Source organism: Canis lupus, chromosome 6, assembly GCF_011100685.1.
Source record: "Canis lupus familiaris isolate Mischka breed German Shepherd chromosome 6, alternate assembly UU_Cfam_GSD_1.0, whole genome shotgun sequence".
Lineage (NCBI taxonomy): Eukaryota > Metazoa > Chordata > Mammalia > Carnivora > Canidae > Canis > Canis lupus.
This window is the reverse complement of record NC_049227.1, coordinates 77,421,694-77,446,474: the sequence shown is the minus strand read 5'-3', so window position 1 is coordinate 77,446,474 and position 24,781 is coordinate 77,421,694. Positions and strand designations below refer to the sequence as shown.

Sequence of the window (24,781 nt, the reverse complement as noted above, 5' to 3'; positions counted from 1 at the left end):
TGGGTCAGCTGGTTGCACAGTGCTTAAATATAATTAAATATGAGACAACATAGTATAACCTCCTGACATGATCTTATACTCTGATTTTAAGTACAAATTATGTGTAAGTTATTTTTTTTATGTGTAAGTTATTTCAAAAATTAGTCATTACTCTGTGTAATTGCTTTGATGTTATGTAAGCTTTTAATAGATAGCTCTAATCAAATAACATCACAGAGATTAAGTTGTCAGTTGATTAGAGAGAGAGGCTTTCTTATTGTAAAATCAGAAATAATCAGTAATTGCCTATATTAAATGGAAGTGTTGAAGGTCATAAAGCTTGAGAATCTTGTAACAATAATAGGAGTGTATATATATACATATACATACACTTAGGTATATATACACATACATATACATATACTAATTACTGGGATTACTCTTAGATGATAGTCCCTGGTTTGTGAAAAAGTTTGGTCTGACATTTAGTAATTTAGCCTTTTTGCATGGTACCGCCTTGCCTCAGCAAAGCCACATACCAATCAGGTGTAGAGAACTTTGGCTTTTAAATGTTAAAAAATAATTGGAGAAGATGGGCACCTAAAATACACTTTCATAATAGGAACAAGAAAGTTTAATAAATCTACATTCGTTGTCTATTAGATTGCTAAATATATAAAAGAGTTTTTAGTTATGGTCTGCCTGTATCACAAAGAAATTATGATTATCTAAATCTCATTTTTTTTAGAAGGAATTGCTTGCTACCCTCTGTGCTTTCTGTAAAATATTGCAAAATCGTGTGCATCTGCAAGTTAAAACCATGTAATACAGCAGGCTAAAATTGAACAGAATTTGATTGCAGACCTCACTTTTTCTTGACTTTGTCAATAGAAATATAATTTGCTAGAATGTACTTAGGATTTTTTGAACAGTCCATGAAAGGTGACAGGGATGTTAATCTCCACTTCAGCCCTGGCAACTTCACTCAAATCCTTGGCATTCAGAATCAGAAGATAAGCAGGCTTTTGTCCTGCCCCAGGGCTCACCACCACACTCAGAACTACACCTGTTAATCAAAAGTAAAGCAATGTTAAATTAAAATTTGAAAAAATCCCAGAACCATAGATTAAATGTCACTGAAATAATATAGGAGATATTACATTGACAAATGAAGAAAACCGTATGATTTAATATCTTGTTCTGGGTTTTCCACCATCTGGCCATGTGACCACCTGAGGGGGTCTTTCAAACTCTTTATATTCCCTAGACTATAAACTCCAGGAAGGGAGTGACCATATCTGACTTATCCACTGTTGTATCCCAATAACCTATTATAATCACTAGGACATAGTAGATGTTCATTAATTCTTATTGATGGGTGGGTCTGTGCTCTTATCTGTAACATAAGATTTAACATAGCTTACTGCCAAAAAAAAAAAAAAAAGTATTGTGACACTCAAATGAAAAATACATATTAAAAGACCTTGAAAGCAGTAAAGTAGATGAATCCTATACTCTCCAGGACCTAGCTAGAAGCCTACTTCCTTCCAACAAAATGGGAGCAAACCTTTGCAGTTTTGTCTGGATGGGCTGTCTATGTAAAATCATGTAGCATGAAATAGCTCCATAATACTTTATTTTACTCACTCCTCGGTGGTGTTCCATATTTTAATCCCAGAGGATATAATCTACCTTCGTGCCCCAGCTACTCAATAGTCAACAAAGACTGATGCTTTGTAATTGAGCTGCTGTGGTACAGGCGGGAGGTCCAGCTTGCTGAAAGCAGCAGCCCAAGGCCGGGTCACCCAGCCTCATTCTCATTTTCTTTGATCTGTTGCAATACCCCATTTCTCTCCTGAGAACTCTGTTCTCTTCCAGAAATTTACCTAGGTCAGAAAAGGCAAAACCCTACAACTCATGCTGTTCTTTCTTCATCCATCCCTCCTTCTAGAGCAACATGGATGTTCCATCAGGACACCAGATGGTGCTTTAACATTTTTCCATGAGTAATCAATGAGATTGGCCATAAGAGGACACCTCTTTTCAAATAAGTTTAAGTTCTTCCGTGCTGCATTACGTTAAGGCTCATATCAGAACAGCAGGGGGTTATCGCTGTGACTCCTCCTCTAACACACTAACATAGAGAACTCCAAGGAAAAGAAAGGGTTCAGACACATCCATTGCTTTCATTACCATCATCTTCTTCCAAGGCATCTGGGTGAGAAACAAAGATGGGTTCTGATGGGTATGAGTCGGGCTCTTGCCATACCCACGTTTCTTTAGTCTTGACGTTCAGCTTGCAGAGCTGCTTGTGAGAAGGAACAATCAACCAGTTAATCCGTCCATGTGCTTTACTTGACCAGGGTGTGACTCAAACTACTTTTCTCTTTTTTTTTTTTAATTTTTTTTTAAATTTTCATTTATTTATGATAGTCACAGAGAGAGAGAGAGAGGCAGAGACACAGGCAGAGGGAGAAGCAGGCTCCATGCACCGGGAGCCCGACGTGGGATTCGATCCCGGGTCTCCAGGATCGCGCCCTGGGCCAAAGGCAGGCGCCAAACCACTGCGCCACCCAGGGATCCCTCAAACTACTTTTCTAGCATTAGGTAAGACGGAGCGGTTACCCTGTCCGGAACGAAGTGATTCAAGCCAAGTCCATACGCGTACGTGTAAGGCTTCCCGCCATACTTCTGATAGTTGATTTGAGGAAACTCAAAGGCTACAAAATAGAGGATGTGCTTAGGAAAACCCAGTCAGTCTCTGGACGGGGAGGGACAGTTTTTTTTTTTTTAATAATAAATTTATTTTTATTGGTGTTCAATTTGCCAACATACAGAATAACACCCAGTGCTCATCCCGCCAAGTGCCCCCCTCAGTGCCCGTCACCCAGTCACCCCCACCCCCCTGCCCTCCTCCCCTTCCACCACCCCTAGTTCGTGTCCCAGAGTTAGGAGTCTTCATGTTCTGTCTCCCTTTCCGATATTTCCCCCACATTTCTTCTCCCTTCCCTTCTATTCCCTTTCACTCTCCCTTTCTCACATCACCTCACCTTGACGAGGCCCTGAGAAGAGAACCTCAGGTTCCAGCCAGATGGTCTCGTCGCTGCGCAGAGTTGCAGTGGCCGTCGTGTTGGGGAGGGTGACTAGGTTCTTGCCTGTGTCGGCCTAGGGAGAAAGGAGGACAGAAAGCTCAGTGAGAAGGAGGGGAAAGTCTCTCTGAGTGTTGTCTCCCGCGTCCGTGCCTTCTTATGTCCTTCCGACGAAAGCTATAGGAAGGCAAGCCCAGCAGCTAGCGCGGGAAAGCCTCCTGAGCCCCTGTCACCGGCTGTCCCGTAACCTCTAGGCCCTCACATGGGGACAACGAGATTGCCCTCAAGAAAACGTAGGGCTCTGAGGAGGGGCTTGTGTGGAACAACGGAAGGCTTCAAGCTCGAGGGGTTCATTTACAGGGTTTATCTCCTTTAGAGTTCGGATAGATTCTGATCTTGCTTGAAAGAAATCATACAGTTGTGTTGTCGAGAAGAAAAAAAAATACAAAGGAGAACTACTGAGTCAGATGTTGCCGAAGGTCTCTTGTCACTCCCTTACCCTGCCTGGTGGTTTTCAGATGATTTATGAAAGGAATGGGTACCATGAGCTCTTTCGAAGAGCACATTTGTTAACACCAGGCATCAAATTCTTGAGTAGACGCTTTGTACTAGACTCTATGTTAGACACTTGGGATAATTCAGAGAACAGAGGCCCCGTACTCATGAAGCTTGCATTCTAGTCTGGGAGCATCAACAATAAATATCAATTAATAAAGTGTATGGGAAGAAAAAATACAGCAGAGTTAGGAGGATCAACGGTTTGAAGGGTTGGTGAGTTATAATTTCAGTAGGTGGTCAGGAGGAGGCGTGAAACCAAGACGGGAGTCAAGGATGACTCCGAGGTGTTTGGCCTGAACAATGAAGGGTTGGAGCTGTTGCTACAAAGATGGGGACGACTGCAGGTGGGCGTGATTTTTTTTTTTTTTTTGGCAGAGGAAGAGGAGAAATTTAGATTTCATCGCATTAAGCCTGAGAGGTCTGCTGGACACCCAGAGGGAGACATGGAGCTGGCAGGGCCATACACGAGCCAACGTTGCAAGGCACATTGAAAATGCAGACGTAGGTGGCTTTGAAGCGTGAGTGTTGACCCAGGGCATGAACGTAGGGACAGAAGGTAGGACGGAGGGCCGAGCGCTGGCGCCCTCCCCTCTGGGGGTGCGTAAGAGGAGTGCGGGTAGCCCGGGGGGCAGGAAGAGTCAAGAGAAGGATTGTGTAAGGGGGCAAAGTAATAGCAGGACGCGAAGGAGCCCACGGAAGGGAGGGGAGGTAGTGATAACGGAGAACGGGGAGCATTGCCCGCCTGGTGTTGGGGCAGGGGGGACGGGAGGAGACTGGGGAGGACCAGTTCTGGGCGACGACAGATGATTCACGCCGAGTACAGATGCTGGGGGTGGGGGCTGGAGTCGGCGGCAGACACCTGACGGGTTTAGGATTTCTTTCGGTTGTTTCCATGGAGTGGGCAGCAGAGGCATCAGCCGGGTGCAGTGTGGAGGCGGGAGGTGTTGGAAGGTCGAGGCCAGGAGGCCGAGAAGCTCTCAACTAGCAAAGTGGGAGCGTGATGAGGTCGGGAATGTGGCCGTGGGCCGGTGCTCACGGGCTCCGAGATGGGCCAGTTCACAGGCTGTGTTCGGCCCTTAACTGCACCCCGAGAGGCACAGGCGGACGGAGGCGGGAGCTGAGCCCAACAAGGGAGGGCCTGCGGGGCGGCAGGGGCGGCCAACGGCCAGGACGAGCCGGGGGACACGGGGACTAGGATCATAGCTGTTGACGATGCGACTTCAGTGAAATGGTGAGGAAAAGTAAGTCCTCAGGGGACTGGGCCGTGTTGGGAAGGTCGCGGGGCCGGAGGGTTCTGGTGGGAGGTGCAGCAGGGCCAGTGATCTGGGGACGGGGGGACCCGAGGGTGCCCCGCGGGGAACGGAGCCGAGGGAAGAGCCACAGTCACGGGCCGCGCGGGTCAAGGGTCCAGGGGGAGCGAGTGGCCGGCGCGGAACGGAGATGAGGTCAGGGGATGAGGTCAAGGCCCTGAGAGGCTGGGTTGTGGGAAGCGTCGCCCGGGATGGGTGGGCAGAGTGACCAGGACTCGGGGGGGGGGCGGTTGAGGGGGGCCGGGTGGTGGTTCAGGGACTGCGGTCACGCGGGGGAGCACACGTGCGTGCCACGAGGCTGCATCCGAGGAGTGGATGGAGGGAAGGACAGACGGAGGGAAGGAAGGACGGATGGAAGGATGGACGGAGGGAAGGACGGATGGAGGGAAGGATGGATGGAAGGATGGACGGAGGGAAGGACGGATGGAGGGAAGGATGGAGGGGAGGATGGACAGAAGGAAGGACGATTGGAGGGAAGGACGGACAGAGGGAAGGATGGACAGAGGGAAGGCCGGCCGGTCGCGGAGGCCCGGAGCAGGAGAGCGCAGAGGCAACCCCAGGTCGGCTGGCCCCAGGCTGGGCGAGTGGCCGGGAGCCCCCACATCCTCGGGAGAGCTGGGGTTTGGTTCAAAGAAAAAAAAGGTGAAAAAATAAAATAAAGAATAAGCTAAAGCCTGGAGACAGGAGCCTCTGAGAAGAGGACAGAGCGGAGCCTCCTGGGGGGGACCGTGAATCCCGAGGAGGCAGCTGAGGATTCGCAGGACGGGGCTGGGCCAAGAGCAAGTGGGACGAAGGGGACGCTGCGAGACTTGGTGACACGGGGCCTCGAGGTGCCCTGTGGCACTGGGGCGGGGACGCATCACGTGCCTGTGTCACACGAGCCATCTACGCGCGTGTGAGCTGAAGTTCCCCGTGTCACTTCATTCCCGTTCCCAGTTGGAATTTCTGGGCAGGACACACGCGGTGTGGCCCCGGCTTCCCCTGCAGGCCAGCCCCGCGTTGTCCCCTCCCGCGTCCGCTTCTCCAGCAGACACACGAGTGCCTCAGCCTGTCACTCCACCTCTGAGGACCTCGCCCTCTGGGCCCGGCCCGGGCGCCACGACACTCGTCCCACGGGCCGGCCACGGGAGCACCTGCCCGCGGGGACCAGGGGCTGCACCTGCCCGCGGGGACCAGAGGCTACTGCGCGGGGCTGAGGACTGAGCAAGGCAGGCGCACGGCCGACCGGGCCCTGGGTGTGAGAGCGGCCGGTGACAGCGACGTAGGTGGTGTCCTCCTGTTTGCACAGACACACCTGAGACGCAGGAAGGCCTGAGCAGTCCCGCCCGGGCGGTGAGGGGGGGTGAATGGGGTTCACACGGCCGGGGGGCTGACACCTCGGGTCCCTGCCTTTCCCCGTCACTCTGGCTCTTGACCAGGTGAGGGCACGGCCGTCCGCGCAGAATGACACAAGCCACATCTGACAGGCGCCGCCGGTCCCAACTAGCAGCCAGGCGGCCCTGCGCCCTGTGCCCTCCAGCCCGTCCCCTCCCACCACCGCGGGCCGCTCCCCCACTGCCACGCTCCCCAGCTGTGGACCCCCCGGCGCTGCTCACCGCCTGCCAGTCACTCCCCCTTGGCGCCTGGAATCCCCACTTCGTCACCCTCCCCCTCGGCCCTGGGCCCCAGATCTGGCGGGGGCGGGGGGGGGGGGGGGAGGGTTCAGTCCTCGTCCCCATGCACCTGCTGGCAAGTGGCACCTGCCATCTGCGGCTCGTCCCCTCTTAGCTCCGCGAGGCCTCTCTGCTCCCCCTCCCCCTCCCTCTGCCCCCCCCCCGTCCCCCCTGCTCCCCCCCCCCCCCCCGGCTCTTTCTGTACGTGACACGCCCCACACTGCTGGGGCTGCCCATCTTTTCTCCTCCCACATGTCCGGGCGCTCGGCCTCTTCAGGAAGGGGCGGCTGTGCGGCCCTAACCGTCCCGGAGCCCTGTTTGCCCTGCGGCCCCCTCGGGCTCTGCTCCCCTTCTTGAGCCTCATCTCGGCGTCGCCCCTTCCACGGGTGGGCCTCACGGGGCCTTCACCGCCAGGGCCCCCTGGTGACCCTGTTTTGACGCTGACTTTAAGGATTACCCTGTGTCCAGGGCTCTAATGACTGATGTCTGTCCACTCCCGGAGCGGCCGCAGCAGGCCCGGAGGACGGATGCAAAGAGAAGGAAGTTTAAGGAGGTTAATGTTGCTCTTAATAGATAAGAGGAAACTTAAGGTGAGATCACCCAGTTAGCACGGGGCGGAGCGGAACCGCAGGCCCGGCTCCGTCTGACTTGAAGTCAACCTCACGGGGACACCGGGGTGCTCAGGGCATGACCCTGGGGTCCCGGGATCGAGTCCCGAGTCGGGCTCCCTGCATGGGGCCTGCTTCTCCCCCTGCCTGTGCCTCTGCCTCTCTCTCTGTGCCTCTCATGAATAAATAAATAAAATCCTAAAAAATAAAAAGGTCCACCCCTTCACCCTCACCGTCCCCGTCCTCACGGTCCCACACTCCGTGCTGCTCTCCGCATGGCCCCACCGGGACCACCAGCACCTGCTGGGGTGGAGCCCCCGACGCCGGGAGGAGGCGAGCAGGGCCTCGGGGACACGAGACACCGAAGTTCTCCACGCGTCCCCGGGCGGGTCTTCCTCGGGCAGCGACCACTGCGCATTTACGAGCATCCGTCCCTTTCCTTCTTGCCGGACGCGGAGAGAGCGGGGTGAGGGATATTCGAGTTAAATGATTTCATGTCCTTAATTTAAGGAGCGCTGTGACTTGACCGCCACGACTGGCCTCACTGGACTCGACCGTCGGGCGTCATGTGGGCCTCAGCCGGTGGTGGCCGCGTACCCGGTGTCACCTCAGCCCTCCCCACCCCCCCGCGCCTCAGCCGCCCTCATGCCGTCTATGCTGCTGCAGTGCCAGCCCCACCAACGACCTCGCCTTTCTCCATTAGCTCTTGCTCCTGTGACAGCTCCTGGGCCTCCTGGAAGCTCATTTACCTACTTCCCTGGGCCACCTGGAAGCTCATCTACCTGCTTCCCCGGGCCGCCTGGAAGCTCATCTACCTGCTTCCCCGGGCCGCCTGGAAGCTCATCTACCTGCTTCCCCTGACCGCCTGGAAGCTCATCTACCTGCTTCCCCGGGCCGCCTGGAAGCTCATCTACCTGCTTCCCCAGGCCGCCTGGAAGCTCATCTACCTGTTTCCCCTGACCACCTGGAAGCTCATCTACCTGCTTCCCCGGGCCGCCTGGAAGCTCATCTACCTGCTTCCTCTGGGCACCTGGAAGCTCATCTACCTGCTTTCCCTGGGCACCTGGAAGCTTTTCTACCTGCTTCCCCGGGCCGCCTGGAAGCCCATCTACCTGCTTCCCCTGGGCACCTGGAAGCTCATCTACCTGCTTCCCCGGGCCGCCTGGAAGCTCATCTACCTGCTTCCTCTGGGCACCTGGAAGCTCATCTACCTGCTTCCTCTGGGCACCTGGAAGCTCATCTACCTGCTTTCCCTGGGCACCTGGAAGCTTTTCTACCTGCTTCCCCGGGCCGCCTGGAAGCCCATCTACCTGCTTCCCCTGGGCACCTGGAAGCTCATCTACCTGCTTCCCCGGGCCACCTGGAAGCTCATCTACCTGCTTCCCCGGGCTGCCTGGAAGCTCATCTACCTGCTTCCCCGGGCCGCCTGGAAGCTCATCTACCTGCTTCCTCTGGGCACCTGGAAGCTCATCTACCTGCTTTCCCTGGGCACCTGGAAGCTTTTCTACCTGCTTCCCCGGGCCGCCTGGAAGCCCATCTACCTGCTTCCCCTGGGCACCTGGAAGCTCATCTACCTGCTTCCACGGGCCGCCTGGAAGCTCATCTACCTGCTTCCCCTGACCGCCTGGAAGCTCATCTACCTGCTTCCCCGGGCCGCCTGGAAGCTCATCTACCTGCTTCCTCTGGGCACCTGGAAGCTCATCTACCTGCTTCCCCGGGCTGCCTGGAAGCTCATCTACCTGCTTCCTCTGGGCACCTGGAAGCTCATCTACCTGCTTCCCCTGACCGCCTGGAAGCTCATCTACCTGCTTCCCCTGACCGCCTGGAAGCTCATCTACCTGCTTTCCCTGGGCACCTGGAAGCTCATCTACCTGCTTCCTCGGGCCGCCTGGAAGCTCATCTACCTGCTTCCCCTGGGCACCTGGAAGCTCATCTACCTGCTTCCCCGGGCCGCCTAGAAGCTCATCTACCTGCTTCCTCTGGGCACCTGGAAGCTCATCTACCTGCTTCCTCTGGGCACCTGGAAGCTCATCTACCTGCTTTCCCTGGGCACCTGGAAGCTTTTCTACCTGCTTCCCCGGGCCGCCTGGAAGCCCATCTACCTGCTTCCTCTGGGCACCTGGAAGCTCATCTACCTGCTCCCCCGGGCTGTCTGGAAGCTCATCTACCTGCTTCCCCGGGCTGCCTGGAAGCTCATCTACCTGCTTCCTCTGGGCACCTGGAAGCTCATCTACCTGCTTCCCCTGACCGCCTGGAAGCTCATCTACCTGCTTCCCCTGACCGCCTGGAAGCTCATCTACCTGCTTCCCCTGGGCACCTGGAAGCTCATCTACCTGCTTCCTCGGGCCTCCTGGAAGCTCATCTACCTGCTTCCCCTGGGCACCTGGAAGCTCATCTACCTGCTTCCCCGGGCCGCCTGGAAGCTCATCTACCTGCTTCCTCTGGGCACCTGGAAGCTCATCTACCTGCTTCCTCTGGGCACCTGGAAGCTCATCTACCTGCTTTCCCTGGGCACCTGGAAGCTTTTCTACCTGCTTCCCCGGGCCGCCTGGAAGCCCATCTACCTGCTTCCCCTGGGCACCTGGAAGCTCATCTACCTGCTTCCCCGGGCCACCTGGAAGCTCATCTACCTGTTTCCCCTGACCGCCTGGAAGCTCATCTACCTGCTTCCCCTGACCGCCTGGAAGCTCATCTACCTGCTTCCTCGGGCCGCCTGGAAGCTCATCTACCTGCTTCCTCTGGGCACCTGGAAGCTCATCTACCTGCTTCCCCGGGCTGCCTGGAAGCTCATCTACCTGCTTCCTCTGGGCACCTGGAAGCTCATCTACCTGCTTCCCCTGGGGGCCTGGAAGCTCATCTACCTGTTTCCCCTGACCGCCTGGAAGCTCATCTACCTGCTTTCCCTGGGCACCTGGAAGCTCATCTACCTGCTTCCTCGGGCCGCCTGGAAGCTCATCTACCTGCTTCCCCTGGGCACCTGGAAGCTCATCTACCTGCTTCCCCGGGCCGCCTGGAAGCTCATCTACCTGCTTCCTTTGGGCACCTGGAAGCTCATCTACCTGCTTCCCCGGGCTGTCTGGAAGCTCATCTACCTGCTTCCCCGGGCTGCCTGGAAGCTCATCTACCTGCTTCCTCTGGGCACCTGGAAGCTCATCTACCTGCATCCTCTGGGCACCTGGAAGCTCATCTACCTGCTCCCCCGGGCTGTCTGGAAGCTCATCTACCTGCTTCCCCGGGCTGCCTGGAAGCTCATCTACCTGCTTCCTCTGGGCACCTGGAAGCTCATCTACCTGCTTCCCCTGACCGCCTGGAAGCTCATCTACCTGCTTCCTCTGGGCACCTGGAAGCTCATCTACCTGCATCCTCTGGGCACCTGGAAGCTCATCTACCTGCTCCCCCGGGCCGTCTGGAAGCTCATCTACCTGCTTACCCAGGCGCCACCTCCACGTTCCCCCCCCCCCCCTGCGACCCTGCGGAGACCTCACCAGCTTGCCTGGGAGCCCAGCGATCTCCCCCTAAACTGGGCTGCTTCTCCACCACCCCTGTGTGGCCTCGGGGACACTTACCCTCCGTGCACCTGCCTCACCCGCTTTGTGCGTGTTGTACGCCCACGGATGGCAGGGAGCGCTCACGTACCTCTCGTGAGAATCACGCCTGCCTTGGTGGTGCCTGGCCTTCTACCACTCTGAGACCTCTTGATGCTAATCCAAGAGTCTAGAGACACGGCCACTGAATACAGGGAGAGAAAGTAGGACTAGACGGTGACGGCCGAAGGCCATTGAGGATGCGCATCCTCCACCGATACTTCTAGGAGTTTTGTCAAAACCACAATAATGGCCTGACTTCCCTGCGGGGGCTACTTTTTAACGCTTCGTTTCTTTGGAATTTCAAGTTCTTTAAATTAAATCACGTGTATCCCTGCCGAGGGTCCTAGGAATCCGTGGCCTGCTCTACTCACTGGGGAAATACGCTTTGCAAGGACGTTGCAAATGAGAGAACCGCAGATTCACCATTAAAACCCGGGTTTCCGTTGTGGCGCAGCTGCAGCCGGCTCTGGCTAAGTCGCGTCGCCCTCCCAGCCCCAGGGTCCTCGTCGTTCGGGGAGGGGAGTTGAACGAGCGTGTTTTTAAAGTTCCTTCCAGCTCCGAAATGGCAAGGTCGTACGTATGCGCAGAAGGCAGGCGGGCGGGCCCGGGGAGCGCAGGCGCCCGATGGGTCTGAGACCGTGGAGAGGCCCTTACCTTGTCGATATTCAGAGGAAGCACGTATCTCCTAACTTCAGGCTGCGGAGCCTTTCTGGCATTTTTTTTCACCTCTTCCCAGTTCTCACGTAAATTGGCTAAATACAAGTAATTGTAGACGAATTCAAATCTGCAAAAATAAAAAGCCAGACGTGAGCACAGACAATCGCAAATAATCTCGGATGATCCGTGTCTTTTAAAAGAACGGGTGCCTGCTTGCTCTGGGGTGTGTGTGTGTGTGTGTGTGTGTGTGTGGTGTATTGATTTGCTCATTTTTATTTTTATTTTACTTTATTTTTTTGATTGATTTGCTTATTGTCGAGCGAGTGAGCAAGCGAGGGCAGGAGTGAGCCAAGGGGCGTGGGCAGCGGCAGAGGGACGGGAGGTCAGCGGCCTCGAGAGCAGAAGCTGGGCTGCAGCCAGGAGGCGGACCCCCACCCACTGCAGCACCCAGGGCCCAGCCCGTCTGCTCTTTTTTTTTTTTAAGGGTTTACTTTATTTATTTATTTATTTATTTATTTATTTATTTATTTATTTATTTATTTATTTATTTATTTATTTAATGATAAATGTATTTTTTATTGGTGTTCCATTTGCCAACATACAGAATAACACCCAGTGCTCATCCCGTCGAGTCTGCTCTTCACCCCCCAAGCCAGACTCGGCTCAGGACGCCTCTCCAAGCAGCACGAGAACCTAGGCAAGCAAAGGACGCCGCCTCGCGGAGATGCTCAAGCGACAGCAGCCTTGGAGACCTCTGTCCTGTGTCCCTTTATCCTTTCATCTACGTCACTAGGGGCCACTGGTGACTTGGTCTTCACGGGAAAGCAAGCGTGCCTCTTTCTCCCAAACCCAGAGTGAGCAGACGTCAAGCGCCCCAAGGGATCTTGTCTAGGTGCAGTGAAGTTAAGGTCACATTCGCTTATCAGGTCATACAGCACCTGATTTCCAGGTCGGGTTCACAGACCCGATCAATTTTCAATCATTAACCATGGTTTCCACGTTCACTTTGTGAGCGCTTCTGGTTACCTCCTACCCTCCCGACTGCTCTTTCAATGATACTCTGCGACCAAAGCACACTTCTGGCTTTCTGAGTTTTTTTTTTTTTTTTTTTTTTTTTTAGATGTAGGGGCCCTAATTTCTAGGCACGACCGGAGATGTGACATTATCCGATGTCCTCTCTTACCCTTTCCAGCAGCAGAGATCCACAATCAGAAACTCATTGTCTTCGTAAGTATTGATATGATGGAAGAGATTAAAGGAAGAGGTCCTGTACTTATTATTGAGATACTTTTTTCTTTTTTTGTCAGCGATGTGAAGCCAAACCTTGAAAAATGAGGAAAAAAAAAAGTGAGGAAAAGGTTTTGATGCATTTATAAGGGAAAACAGTGCACACTATGAAACACCTTCTTCAGAATCATAAGCGTGACAAGTAAATGCCCGACTTACCCCCATGGTTTCATTGGACTCAAAACAATCCATGTAGTTGGCTCCCCAAAGACTCCACGAAGAAAGGAACTTGAGCAGGTTAATTTTGACTGGCGTCTCCACAAAAACAATATAGTTGGGAGTCAAACCAAAACTGTTTAGAGACACAAGGAGACTTGTGAACGGGAGGGGCTGATTCTCAAACCACAAAGAAATCTGTGCACGGTGGGTAGGAATCAACGGTGCCCACGTGAAATTAATTACATTTAAATCTAGGTTTCTGCAAGAAAATGTCGTGATCGGGATTGGTATCAAAGGTAGGCAAAGCAGATCTTTAAACTTGAGTTTTCCTGAAGATTCACAGCAGGGCCTTCAAGTTACCTATGGACGTACGATGGCTTGAATCGGTCGCTGCAGGGGAATTGTACGACGACCTCGGACTTGCTTATTGGATCTTCCTTGTCTGAAATAAAGCGGTTTTAAAAGGCTTCGGAAAAGCCTCTTTTTTTTTTTCTTTCTCTTTTAATACAAAGCATTTAGAACAGCTTATGCAAGTAAAGAAATACATTTGCAGATCTTGGGGCTATTTGTTTTTTTAGGGCTTCTTTTCATTTTCTCCGTCATTGGCATTTCTTAGGGAAACTTCCCGGGAAGCTGCGGTCACCCAGGAAAATCCAAACAGCAGCAGGTTTGGAAAAGTGTGCTCAAAACCGTGTCGTGACGGGCAGAGGACAGTGGGGTCGCATCTCACAGTTGGAAGTGGTAGGTGCTGCCGGTGAGTAAGGCAAGACTTTAGTGGGGTCAAAATGCCTTTCGTGATCTCTCAAGTTGCCTGTGAAGTATGCTGTACATGGGTTTGTGTCCTCCGTTCCGTACATTCTTTTTTAAAAAAATATTTTATTTATTCATGAGAGACACAGAGAGAGGCAGAGACATAAGCAGAGGGAGAAGCAGGCTCCCTGCAGGGAGCCCGACGTGGGACTCGATCCCTGAAATTTGGATCAGGCCCTGAGCCCAAGGCAGACGCTCAACTGCTGAGCCACCCAGGCGTCCCGAGTAATTCTTAACATTAAAGTTTGTTGACTACTATGTCAGTGGCCTTCCAACCTTAGCGCGCATCAGAATCACGTGAAGAGCTTCTTAAAATACTAACTGCAGGCCCACACCCAGAATTCCTCTTTTCGGCAACCACAGGTGGGGCTCTGGATTTCCAGCAGCTTCCCAAGTGATGCTGCTGCTGGTGCAGGGACTACACCTTGACAACCATGCTATGTAACACGAAACAGAGATCCACGTGTGTGTGTGTGTGTGTGTGTGTGTGTGTATATATATATATACACACACACATATATATTTTCAAATAAATCTGTTATTATATATAATATATATTCAAATAATATATATACACAAATAATTCTGATATATATAATATGTATTCAAATAATTCTGATTTATAATTATATATACACAAATAATTCTGTTATTATATATAATATATATTCAAATAATTCTGATATATATATATTATATATACACACAAATAATTCTGTTATATATAATATATATTCAAATAATTCTGATATATATAATTATATATATACACAAATAATTCTGTTATTATATATAATATATATTCAAATAATTCTGATATATAATTATATATACACACAAATAATTCTGTTATTATATATAATATATATTCAAATAATTCTGATATATATATAATTATATATACACACAAATAATTCTGTTATTATATATAATATATATTCAAATAATTCTGATATATATATAATTATATATACACACAAATAATTCTGTTATATATAATATATATTCAAATAATTCTGATATATATAATTATATATACACACAAATTCTGTTATTATATATAATATGTATTCAAATAATTCTGATATATATAATTATATATATACACAAATAATTCTGTTATTATATATAATATATATTCAAATAATTCTGATATATATAATTATACACACACACACACAAATAATTCTCTTACCAAGATGGTTATCAAATCTTCTGGCAATGAATGGAGGATGAATGGAGAATTCTAAAGAGTTCTCTCCTTCCTAATATGAGTTCATAGATTTGTTTGTGTCTTTGGGAATCACACACACGCAAACCACTTAGCACCCTCTCATACCTGTGCGTGTGCTACTCTGCACACTGACACGTTTGTTTAGAAATTTACTTCTGCCTGGCATACGGAGGAGTCGGCCCTCAATAGCCACTTCCTGAATTTGAGTCTGACCCTTGCACGAGCAAGTAGTCCTATGCAGTACGTTCTCAAAACGCTGTGGAATACGACTTGGCCCCTTGCTCTCTGTATTTTCAAGCTGTCACTTTGTGCTCGGGTGCTCCTGCGCGCTGGTCCCTGGTGGGCTGGGGCAGGGGCAATCTGAGAGCCATTTAACTGCGCGTGGATAGTGCCCTCCTGACATTTCCAGGAACCCCCGCGTTTCCAGGAATTCTCTCACAGTATCGATACTCGATCTAAGACGAGTCAACTTGGTAAACTGACCTGCTTGGAGTGGAGGGATCTTTACAATATTGTAGGCAATCGAAAAATTTTTCCCAAAGCAATTACCAATGTTGTAAACAGTCCCATCATTTTCAATGTGGGGGTGAGCGGTGGCTCCATTGACAGAGACGTAGTTGCAGAGATCAACCTGCGGGAGGAGAAGAGGTGTCGTCCATGGAAGGAGGAAGACTCTGCTACCCCTTCGTCCCCAGGTCTCACCGAACACGGCTTGCACCCTCACCCAAAGAGCATTTTCCCTTTCCTTCCATCTTTCTGGTCTCTACCCTCGTTCAAGGGTGCCTGAATTCCTATCTTCGGTGCAGAGCTCCCTCTGACCCTCGTGCTGAAGCCCCGCACCTCGGAAATCGTGGAGATCGTCATACACAGTTCTGCTTAGTTACTTTCCTTCTGCACATGTGGGTTGTCCTCAAACTGATCATTTGAATCCTCGGATTTCTTTCCATCCCCCTTATTGTACTAGATGAGTTGTGTGAAGTTGCTGAGATGTACAATAATTTTTATTTTTACAAAAATGGCAATTTTGTAGAGTAGTCCCTAGACACCAAATCCAGCGGCTTGCACAGAGTAGAAGTCTGGAACCGAAAGAAACCCCAGGATTCGACTTAGTATAGAGTCAACCTAAATACACTTCAGGAGAACCATGAATCTCCTGGAATTACACGCAAATGTTTGTGGAGAGAAGATTTAGCGCTTTAATTCAATTTGGAGTCTCATAAGAAATTCAAAATCACAAATCTAGCATAAATCTGTTTACAGAAAGAGAAGCTGAGGTCCGAGAGAGGTCACGTGACTTCTTCAAGGCTACAGAGCCACACGCTGCCAACATCAGTGCGAGAATCTCTCCTGTGACCTGCTCAGTACAGATTTATTGAATGGATAATTGATGAGGTGTGTATTTATTTAAACAAAATTCTTTCTGTTATAGGGAGAGTTTGTTTTAAAGGGAAGTTTTTAGCATTCTTACTTAAGCAATAGGCAAGACATTCATTCATTCATTCATTCATTCATTCTCAAGTGCTCTTTGAGTTTCTGTTATCGCTGTGCTAGGGTCTAGGAGAAGAGGGACGGCCTTCGCTTTCGAGAACTGCAGTCTATGGGGATCCCTGGGTGGCTCAGCGGTTAAGCATCTACCTTTGGCCCAGGGTGTGATCCTGGAGTCCCAGGATCCAGTCCCACGTCAGGCTCCCTGCATGGAGCCTGCTTCTCCCTCTGCCTGTGTCTCTGCCTCTCTCTCTGTGTCTCTCATGAATAAATAAATAAAATCTTTTTTAAAAAAACCCTGCAGTCTAGACTGGTGCTGTCCAGTGTGGTAGCCATACGTAATCTGAGGTGGATTGGTTATGATTAGACAACACTTTAAATTCAGTTCCTCCATCACATTAGCCACTTTCCAAGTCCTCAGTGGTAGAAAGTTCTATCTGAGAGCACTGTTAGGCCAGTAAGCTGGTGTATAACATGCTGCATTGCTGGCAAAGGCAAAGGGTGTCTGTAGAGAAGGGTCATCTAACCCACACTGGGAGATTAGGCCGGGCTCTCAAGGGCAGTGCCCAACGGATGCGTGAGAGACGAGCAGAGATTAGCCAGGTGGAGAGGATGACAGGTGTTCCAGGAGCGGGATCCCTAATGCACAAGCATTGAATTGTGAAGTAGCAGGTGCTGGCAGGAGATGACTAGTCATTGAACGTGGCTGCTGTGAAAAGTGTGGCGGAGAAGAGAAGCAAGGACCCGCCAGCCAGCAGAGCCCGGGGTGGACTTTACCTTGGGAACCGTGGGAGCCTCGGGTAGAGTAACACATTCACACTCCTCTTTTAGAAAATTTGCTTCTCCCGAATCAGAGAAGTTGGGGGCAACAAAGGGGCAAAGGCACTGATTAGGAGCCTATTTTAGTAATGGTAATTTTTAAAAATCTCAAAAAAAAATCTCAAATTTTTCTGAGCATATTTTTATATGACGTCAAGGCGCGGTGATGCTCACGATGCGACTTGGCCCCCGAATAAAGGCTATTTTGGAGCTGTGCCTGAGCCTTACAGGTGCAGTCATATGACCATAGCAATGGGAGGACAGACTCACTTATCAGAGTTGAATGAGTGGTTTGGGATTCAGCTTCAGGTCTTCTCCACGTGAGCTCACATATACGCTTATATGGTCACAAACGCACATTAAAAACAAGAAAGAGCTATCGAGAGGATATGTTAAGCCTTAATAAATAGTCTGCTGAGAATTACAGATTAGTGACCCTGAGACCCAGGGTTGGGACTATTTTCCTTTCTGTTTCTACTACACTGAATTTCTAGTTCTGGCCTTAAATTCCACCTCACCTGTCTCCAACTATCCCTTATCTCTTTCGTCCTCCCCTACGGCTTATGCTTGGCTTCCGGATCAAATATCCTAAAGCAGAGCTCTGCTTATACCATTTCTCTGAGTAAAAAGTTTCAGTAGCTTCCCATTAGCTAAACAGCTTCCCAATTTTTGACCTATCCGTGTTGTCTTACCTATTGATGTTTCCTTTGCCTTTAGTAGAAGTTCTGATGCATGGAAGGGACTCCATAAATATTTGTGTCACAAATAAATGAATGAACATGTTAGGCATCTTATAAGGTTTTCCTCCAACCCATATAATATTATATTAATATAATATATATAATATACATTAATATATTAATATATAATATATCAACAATATATTAATAATATAATATATTAATATAATATTAAATAAATATTTAAAATTTTGTAGATAAAGAGTGCCTCGTGTCACATGGCTAGTAGTTGATGACAAAGCAAGGCAGCGAGACAATCTATTTGGCCCTCATGAGCTTTCCCCAAAATTGCAGTTAAATCTAAACTGCAAATTCTAAATTCTTGAGCAACGTCGCCTGAGCATTTCGTCCTACCTGCTTAATTGTCTCCAGGGTCTCAGGATTAATCTTTGTAATGAAGTTGGTCTCCGTGCAGGCGTAGTAATCTTCCCCTACTGGGTAGACGTTAACAAGGGCATTGTCAGTGACCTCCACTCCTCGGAAGTAAGAAAAAAACCTACAGAAGCAAACGGAGTTTTTCAGTCCAGTAACCTTCAAGCTGTGAAAGAAAAGGGCTAATGTAAAATGTCTTGATTCAATAACATGCAGTCAAGTTTCAATAACCTGGAAAATATATTCTTGCAGGGATCTGGGAACGCACAGGTGCCAAATTCCGTTATGACGATCCTTTTCTCGGTCATTGCCCGGACGTAAGCATCGGTGCGGATGAACCTGAAGGACACGGAGACATGGGAAAGGGTCATGGGCAGGGGCAACCCGTGCGGCCCACACGGAGCTGAGAATGGTCCTCCTGTGTGTCCTCACGAAGTCGGGATCATAAATGACACCAGGAAGAATGAAGGGTGTGGTCTGGCCACTTTCTCAGGGTGACTAAGAGAGAAGGAGGCCGTGTGCTATGAGCTTAAATGTATGAAGACTTAAATTATAAGATATATTATAAGATAATTATAAGATAAATTATAAGATAAATTATAAGATAAACTTCACAGTGGCAGATGAGGAACTGGAGGCTCCTGGCTTGGACTTGCCGTGTCCGAGCGGAGAAGTCAAGTGATGGGCACATGGGAGGGAGCTGGGTTAGAGCTTCTCCGCCTCGCACCACGCAGCCTCCACGGTGGGTCACACACGGCCTCCGTGGACCCTTCCTGTGGCCTCTAACCCGTCAACCTCACACGGAAGCGAGAGATACAAAAGCTGGTGTGCCAAATTATAGTCCTTTCAACCTCCTTTATGTCACTCCTGTTTTTTCCTCATTTTGAAAGTTTAATTTTGCTAGTTTTGTCTTTTTATTTTTTTTAATTTTTTATTTTTTTTTAATTTTTATTTATTTATGATAGTCACAGAGAGAGAGAGAGAGGCAGAGACACAGGCAGAGGGAGAAGCAGGCTCCATGCACCGGGAGCCCGACGTGGGATTCGATCCCGGGTCTCCAGGATCGCGCCCTGGGCCAAAGGCAGGCGCCAAACCGCTGCGCCACCCAGGGATCCCTGTCTTTTTATTTTTTTTAAAAATATTTTATTTACTTATTTGACAAGTGGGCAGAGTGGTAGGCAGGGGGCGGTGGGGAGGGACGCAGTCTCCCTGCTGAGCAGGGCTCTATCCTAGGACCCTGGGGTCATGACCTGAGCTGGAGGCAGACGCTGAACTGACCAAGTAACACGGGTGCCCCTAACTTGGCTAGTTTAACATTAATTATGTAATGCAAAATAATGATTTAGGAATTTTGAAATATTTGGGAGCAGTCCCTAAAGTTTTCGTAGCTTTATATCTTTTTCATCAAATGATTATTACTTTATGAGATTATGTATTATTTCTACTATGTAATGAACACTTGAGTATTTTTTTCTGTTACTATCTCTTTATTGCAGCATCATTTTTAAAAGTCCTCATCATTTTAACAACTGTTTGTTCTGTAATGATGTACTATTTTCAACTCCTCATTTTGATAATTTGTGACATTTCTCTTTTCTGATTGCTCTTGCTTGTAGTTTTTCAGTTTTATTTTTAAAGAACCAGTTTTCAAAAAATAAAAATTAAAAATAAAGAAAAAAAATATGTATTCTCGACTCCGGTATCTTGCCCCATCAGAACTCCTCAACCTTATCCCATATGTCTCCTAGGATTTCTCAGGTGGGAAGCCAGTTAAAATCTGATTTTGCACTTCCTCAATCCATATAATGAGATTTAAAATTTCACAGATGAAGAAACAAAAGTCACAAAAGGGAAAAAGTGCCAAGGTGTTTGGGCAACATGCGAAAGCTTTGTCTGACTTTTTTTTTTTTAATTTAAAGATTTATTTACTTATTTATTTATGATAGAGAGAGAGAGAGAGAGAGAGAGAGAGAGAGGCAGAGACACAGGAGGAGGGAGAAGCAGGCTCCGTGCTGGGAGCCCGACGTGGGACTCGATCCCGGGACCCCGGAGTCACGCCCTGGGCCAAAGGCAGTGCTAAACCACTGAGCCCCCCAGGGATCCCCTTTGTCTGACTTCTTGGCTAAATTTTTGTTTGACCGGATCTATGTCTCTTGTGTTACAGTCTGAGTTATCCTGACGGCCTCAGGCCTCCACCCGCTCTCCCTTTGGGTGTCTCCTTGGAGTTCCTAACCCCTGCGGTGATCAACAAAGCATCACCCAGGTCTGATTATTAAAGCATAAGACAAACTATTCGTGGTGGTGGTAATGGGCGCTTGGAGCGATGGCCTGGGCCTTGGAGCCTTTTAGCAACAACCTCCTGTACTTAGAGAACTTCTCTTTCTTGTTCATTATGACGTAATTTGGTCCTTTCCCTTTTGTGCCACTCCTCCCTCCTTCCCAGGGACCTTTTGGATTATTAAAAAAAAGGAAAGAAAGAAAGAAAGAAAGAAAGAAAGAAAGAAAGAAAGAAAGAAAGAAAGAAAGAAAGAAAGAAAGAAAGAAAGAAAGAAAGAAAGAAAGAAAGAAAGAAAGAAAGAAAGAAAGAAAGAAAGAAAGAAAGAAAAAAGGAGTCAAGAGAACCAATGGTCTAATAATAGTCACTGTAATAATAAGAACTTATTATTACTAATGCTTCCCAGGTACCTCATTTAATCCTCGTAATGAGCCCTAAAGTAGAATTTTATAGATGACAATGGGATGCCCCGGGGGGGCTCAGTGGTTGAGCATCTACCTTCGGCCCAGGGCGTGACCCTGGGGTCCTGGGATCGAGTCCCGCATCGGGCTCCCCGCAGGGACCCAGGGACCCTGCTTCTCCCTCTGCCTGGGTCTCTGCCTCTCTCTGTGTCTCTCATGAATAAATTAATAAATAAATCTTTTTAAAAAAGAATTTTATAGGTGATAAAAACGAGAATTAGAGAGTAACATCTTGGCAATGTTTGCCCATCTAGGCAAGTGGTGTCTGGTAGGTACAGACTTTGAGGCCGGGCGTGTTGGAGCCGAAGGCCCTATTCTTGGTTTCACCTGTGCGGTGGCGCAGCTCCCGGGGACCTGGGACCACGGGCTGGGCCGGTGGGTTCTGGCAGGAAGCGAATCCTAAGTCAGCTTTTGGGGTCGAGGAGTTGAGAAGGGCGTGGAAGGAGGAGCCGAGCCAGGTCCCAGCCCGGCAGGAGGAGGAGCTGGGACTCTTTACCTTCTGTGATAGGTGACGTGTCCTTCTTTAAAGTCGAACTTGTGCAGAAGGGCTTGTCCGTCAAACAGGTGGTAAAATGGTTCAGATCCAACCTCGAAGAGCCCCGGTCCGCATCGGAGGAGACTGCCCGTGAGCCAGAGCGGGATCCTGCCTGCGACCAAGGGGACACCTGGAGCGTCGCCGCTCGGCCGGCCCGTCGCTGGGCTGGGCGCTGCTCGGGGGCAGCGGTGGTGGTGGCCGCTCAGCTCCGCGCCTCGGTGGGGCCGGCGATGGCTCTCGTTGGCGGCCTGCGCCGCCCGCCCTCACTGGGTGCCCGCGGATACGACCCCCCTCGCTGGGAGACCACGCGGTGGGGGGCACCCCGGGGTGCCTGACCCTGGGCGCGAGGTTGGAAGGAGCTGAGGAAAAGCATCGCGGGGCAAACGGGTTCCTGCTCCTAACAGATTGTCCCCGATGCCAACACGTTTGCCTCTTTTGCCATCTCGCTTTTAAGAGGAATCGCAAATCTCTTGATCGAGCTGGATGGAGCGAGGGGCGGGAGGGGTGCACTGGGAGCGGGGACGGGGCGCTCGGGGAAGATGCTCCCGTAGCAGAGACCACTCGAATGGGACGAGAGGGGTGCTGGCGTCCTCGCACCGAGCTCCGTTCCTCGATCCTCCATCCTCGAGGGAGCGGCTCCCGCCGGGCGAGGGCGCTGGCCGGGGCCCCGCACAAAGGTCGGCCTAAGCGGTGAGGTTCGTGCCCTCCGAGCCTCCGAAGGGCGCCGTGTCTGCTTGGTCCTTACCAATTTTTTTTTTTTAAACACATGGATCACCTCCTACAGTTCGGGTTCGGCGGCGGCTCCATAGGAACCTCTAGGTCGGGTGAGACCTGGAGAAGGTGAGGCCGAGCCCACGGCACATCGCTGGCCTGCGGGCCCGCTGTCACCGTCACGTGGGCCGACAGGGAGCACTGGCTCCCCCATTACTTTAGGGGAGAGGGCCCGGGGGGAAGGGACCTGCGAGCCCACGCCGCGTGTGCCGGGTGGGTCACGGGGTCCTTGGTGACGCGAGCGTGTGGCCGGCGCTTGCTGACTGCAGAGCGGCCCCAGGTGAAGCCCGGGTCATCCTATGCGACCTGCACGACGTCCCCACGAGGTGAGGGAACTGAAGGTCGGCACCGTCAAGTCCCATGAGGGGTTCCCACGAGCGGGACGCTGCGGCTGCCGTGAGCCCTGCCCCGCGTGGCTAGGGGGACCCACAGGCGGCGCGGCCCCGCACCCAGTACCCTGACCTCCCCGGACATGTGTCCTGGGTGCCTACTTGTCCCGACCCTGATGGACAGACGCTCCCAGGACGTGTCCCTGTGCCAGGCCCACATCAGGCACCGGGCTCGAACCCGGGCATCGCGGCCACACAGCATGTCTACACTAGGGAGGCAAAGCGAATGGTGGGAGCTGGGTTCCTGGCACAGCCGCCCTCCGTGTAGCCCCCGGGATGGATCCCCCCGCCCGCAGGTGCCAGGGCCCAGGAGCCACAGGGAGGGGCCTCCCCCCAAAGGCGCAGGTGGCTCCGGCCGGGTGAGACCCACCTGTCACGTGGGCGGTGAGCGGCGACGACAGCTCTTCCACGGTTTCAAACAGCTTCTTGTAACCGCCGGCGGGATGCTCCACTCTGAGAAGGTGGCGAGGGCGGGGAGAAGCCCACGTCGGCCCCCAGGACGCCGCCGGGCACTGGCCGGGCTGGGGGGCCTGGGGCAGCCTCGGGGTGGGTGCTGGTGTGGGGCCAGCAGCTGCGGCTGCGGGGCAGGGCTGTCCTGGGCGCTGTGCCCATGTCGGGGATGCAGCCTCCCCTCGGCCTCTGCTGTGGCCTGTGTCCCCAGGACAAGCCACATCCTCGGGACAAGCCACATCCCTGGGACCAGCCACATCCTCGGGACCAGCCGCATCCCTGGGACCAGCCGCATCCTTGGGACCAGCTGCATCCCCGGGACCAGCCACATCCCCGGGACCAGCCGCATCCCCGGGACCAGCCGCATCCCCGGGACCAGCCACATCCCTGGGACCAGCCGCATCCCCGGGACCAGCCGCATCCCTGGGACCAGCTGCATCCCCACTGCTGAGGCGCCCAAGCCGGGCCCTCGGCCCCGCTCCCCTCTCCAGCTGGTGCCCCGCTCCCCACCTTTGCTCGGCTCTTCCCCAGCCGCGGGGGCCACAGTACAGTCTCTGACCGGGGGACCGGGGTCCTGCCTTTGTCCCCCGCCTCGTCACTCTGGGCCCACTTTGTGACTGGGAGGGGACCCTGCGCAGACTCCTCCACCCGGTGCCACACCGCACAAGGGGCAGGCGGGCCCCTAAGCTCACTCCCCCCACCCCCCGGGCTTAGTTCCCCGGCCTCTGCCGCTGCCTAGGCCGGTTGACAAAAATCCTGCGGCAACGTCGCCCCCAGTTCTGGGTATTTGCTTCAATCCATGAACAGGAGGAGAGTGTCCCCTCCGAGGCCCGAGGCCGTGAGCAGGCCGTCGCCCCCCCGGGGCCCCCCGAAGCCGCCGCTCACGTCGGCCCCCGCGGGCACTTGGAAACGGCCCCGGGCATACTCACTGGATGGACATTGTCTCCCAGGGCAGGACAGACGGTCGAGGTAGCACGAGCGGACGGAGGCAGCGAGGCCTGACAGCGGCCTTTATGCGCCCCGGGCCCCCCGCCCCCCCGACGGCAGCTCGGCCTCCCCGCCCCGGCCCAGGCGGGAACAGGAGCGGCTTTCAGCCCGGGCTGTGCCGCTCCCGTGGCGGCCCCTTGGCTGTCCTCCAGAGACCTCAATCCCTCCCGAGGAGACGGCGGGCGGGTGGGCTGGGGAGAAGGAGGCTGCGGCCCCGTTCACCGGCTCACGCGGCCTTGCACGCCCACTCCATCCCCCCGGAGGTGGGCACTGCGCTGGCATCGCGGGGGCTGTGACTCTGCGAGGACCACAGGAGGCCAGCGACTGTTCAGCCGGGTTCCCGGAGACCTGAGGTGGGGACGTGTGCAGGTCGGGGTCACACCTGCACCTGCACCTGCTCTGGGCACCCCACCAGCTGCATGTCCCTCGGATGCGCCCTTTGCACGCCCTGCCGGGCACCTACCGGCCCGCTTTGCCCTCGGCGTCCGTCTGTCCGGCGTGTGTGCTGTGCGCAGCCTAGAGGGCACCCCGCCTTGGCGGCCGCTGACCCCCGGAGCTTTGCCAGCA

At 52.0% G+C, this 24,781-nt stretch overlaps 1 protein-coding gene and 2 long non-coding RNA genes across 3 annotated transcripts; 2 read left to right on the top strand and 1 right to left on the bottom strand.

Annotated features, from left to right (window-relative positions):
- Positions 1–160: 160 nt before the first annotated feature.
- RPE65 (retinoid isomerohydrolase RPE65) lies at positions 161–24,194 on the bottom strand. The gene is given in 14 exon segments (NM_001003176.1): positions 161–1,045; positions 2,173–2,284; positions 2,605–2,699; positions 3,030–3,144; positions 11,438–11,567; positions 12,624–12,763; positions 12,887–13,019; positions 13,247–13,328; positions 15,414–15,561; positions 18,329–18,470; positions 18,578–18,685; positions 21,579–21,729; positions 23,148–23,230; positions 24,157–24,194. Coding segments are annotated over 14 exon segments (1,602 nt in total). The 5' UTR covers positions 24,168–24,194; the 3' UTR covers positions 161–893.
- On the top strand, positions 12,051–13,300 carry LOC119876335. The gene is made up of 3 exons (XR_005360483.1): positions 12,051–12,294; positions 12,561–12,667; positions 12,748–13,300. It is a non-coding gene; the product is annotated as an uncharacterized LOC119876335 (long non-coding RNA).
- Positions 13,501–19,142, top strand: LOC119872375. Its single transcript, XR_005360482.1, has 3 exons — positions 13,501–13,640; positions 16,191–16,322; positions 18,599–19,142. It is a non-coding gene; the product is annotated as an uncharacterized LOC119872375 (long non-coding RNA).
- Positions 24,195–24,781: the final 587 nt, after the last annotated feature.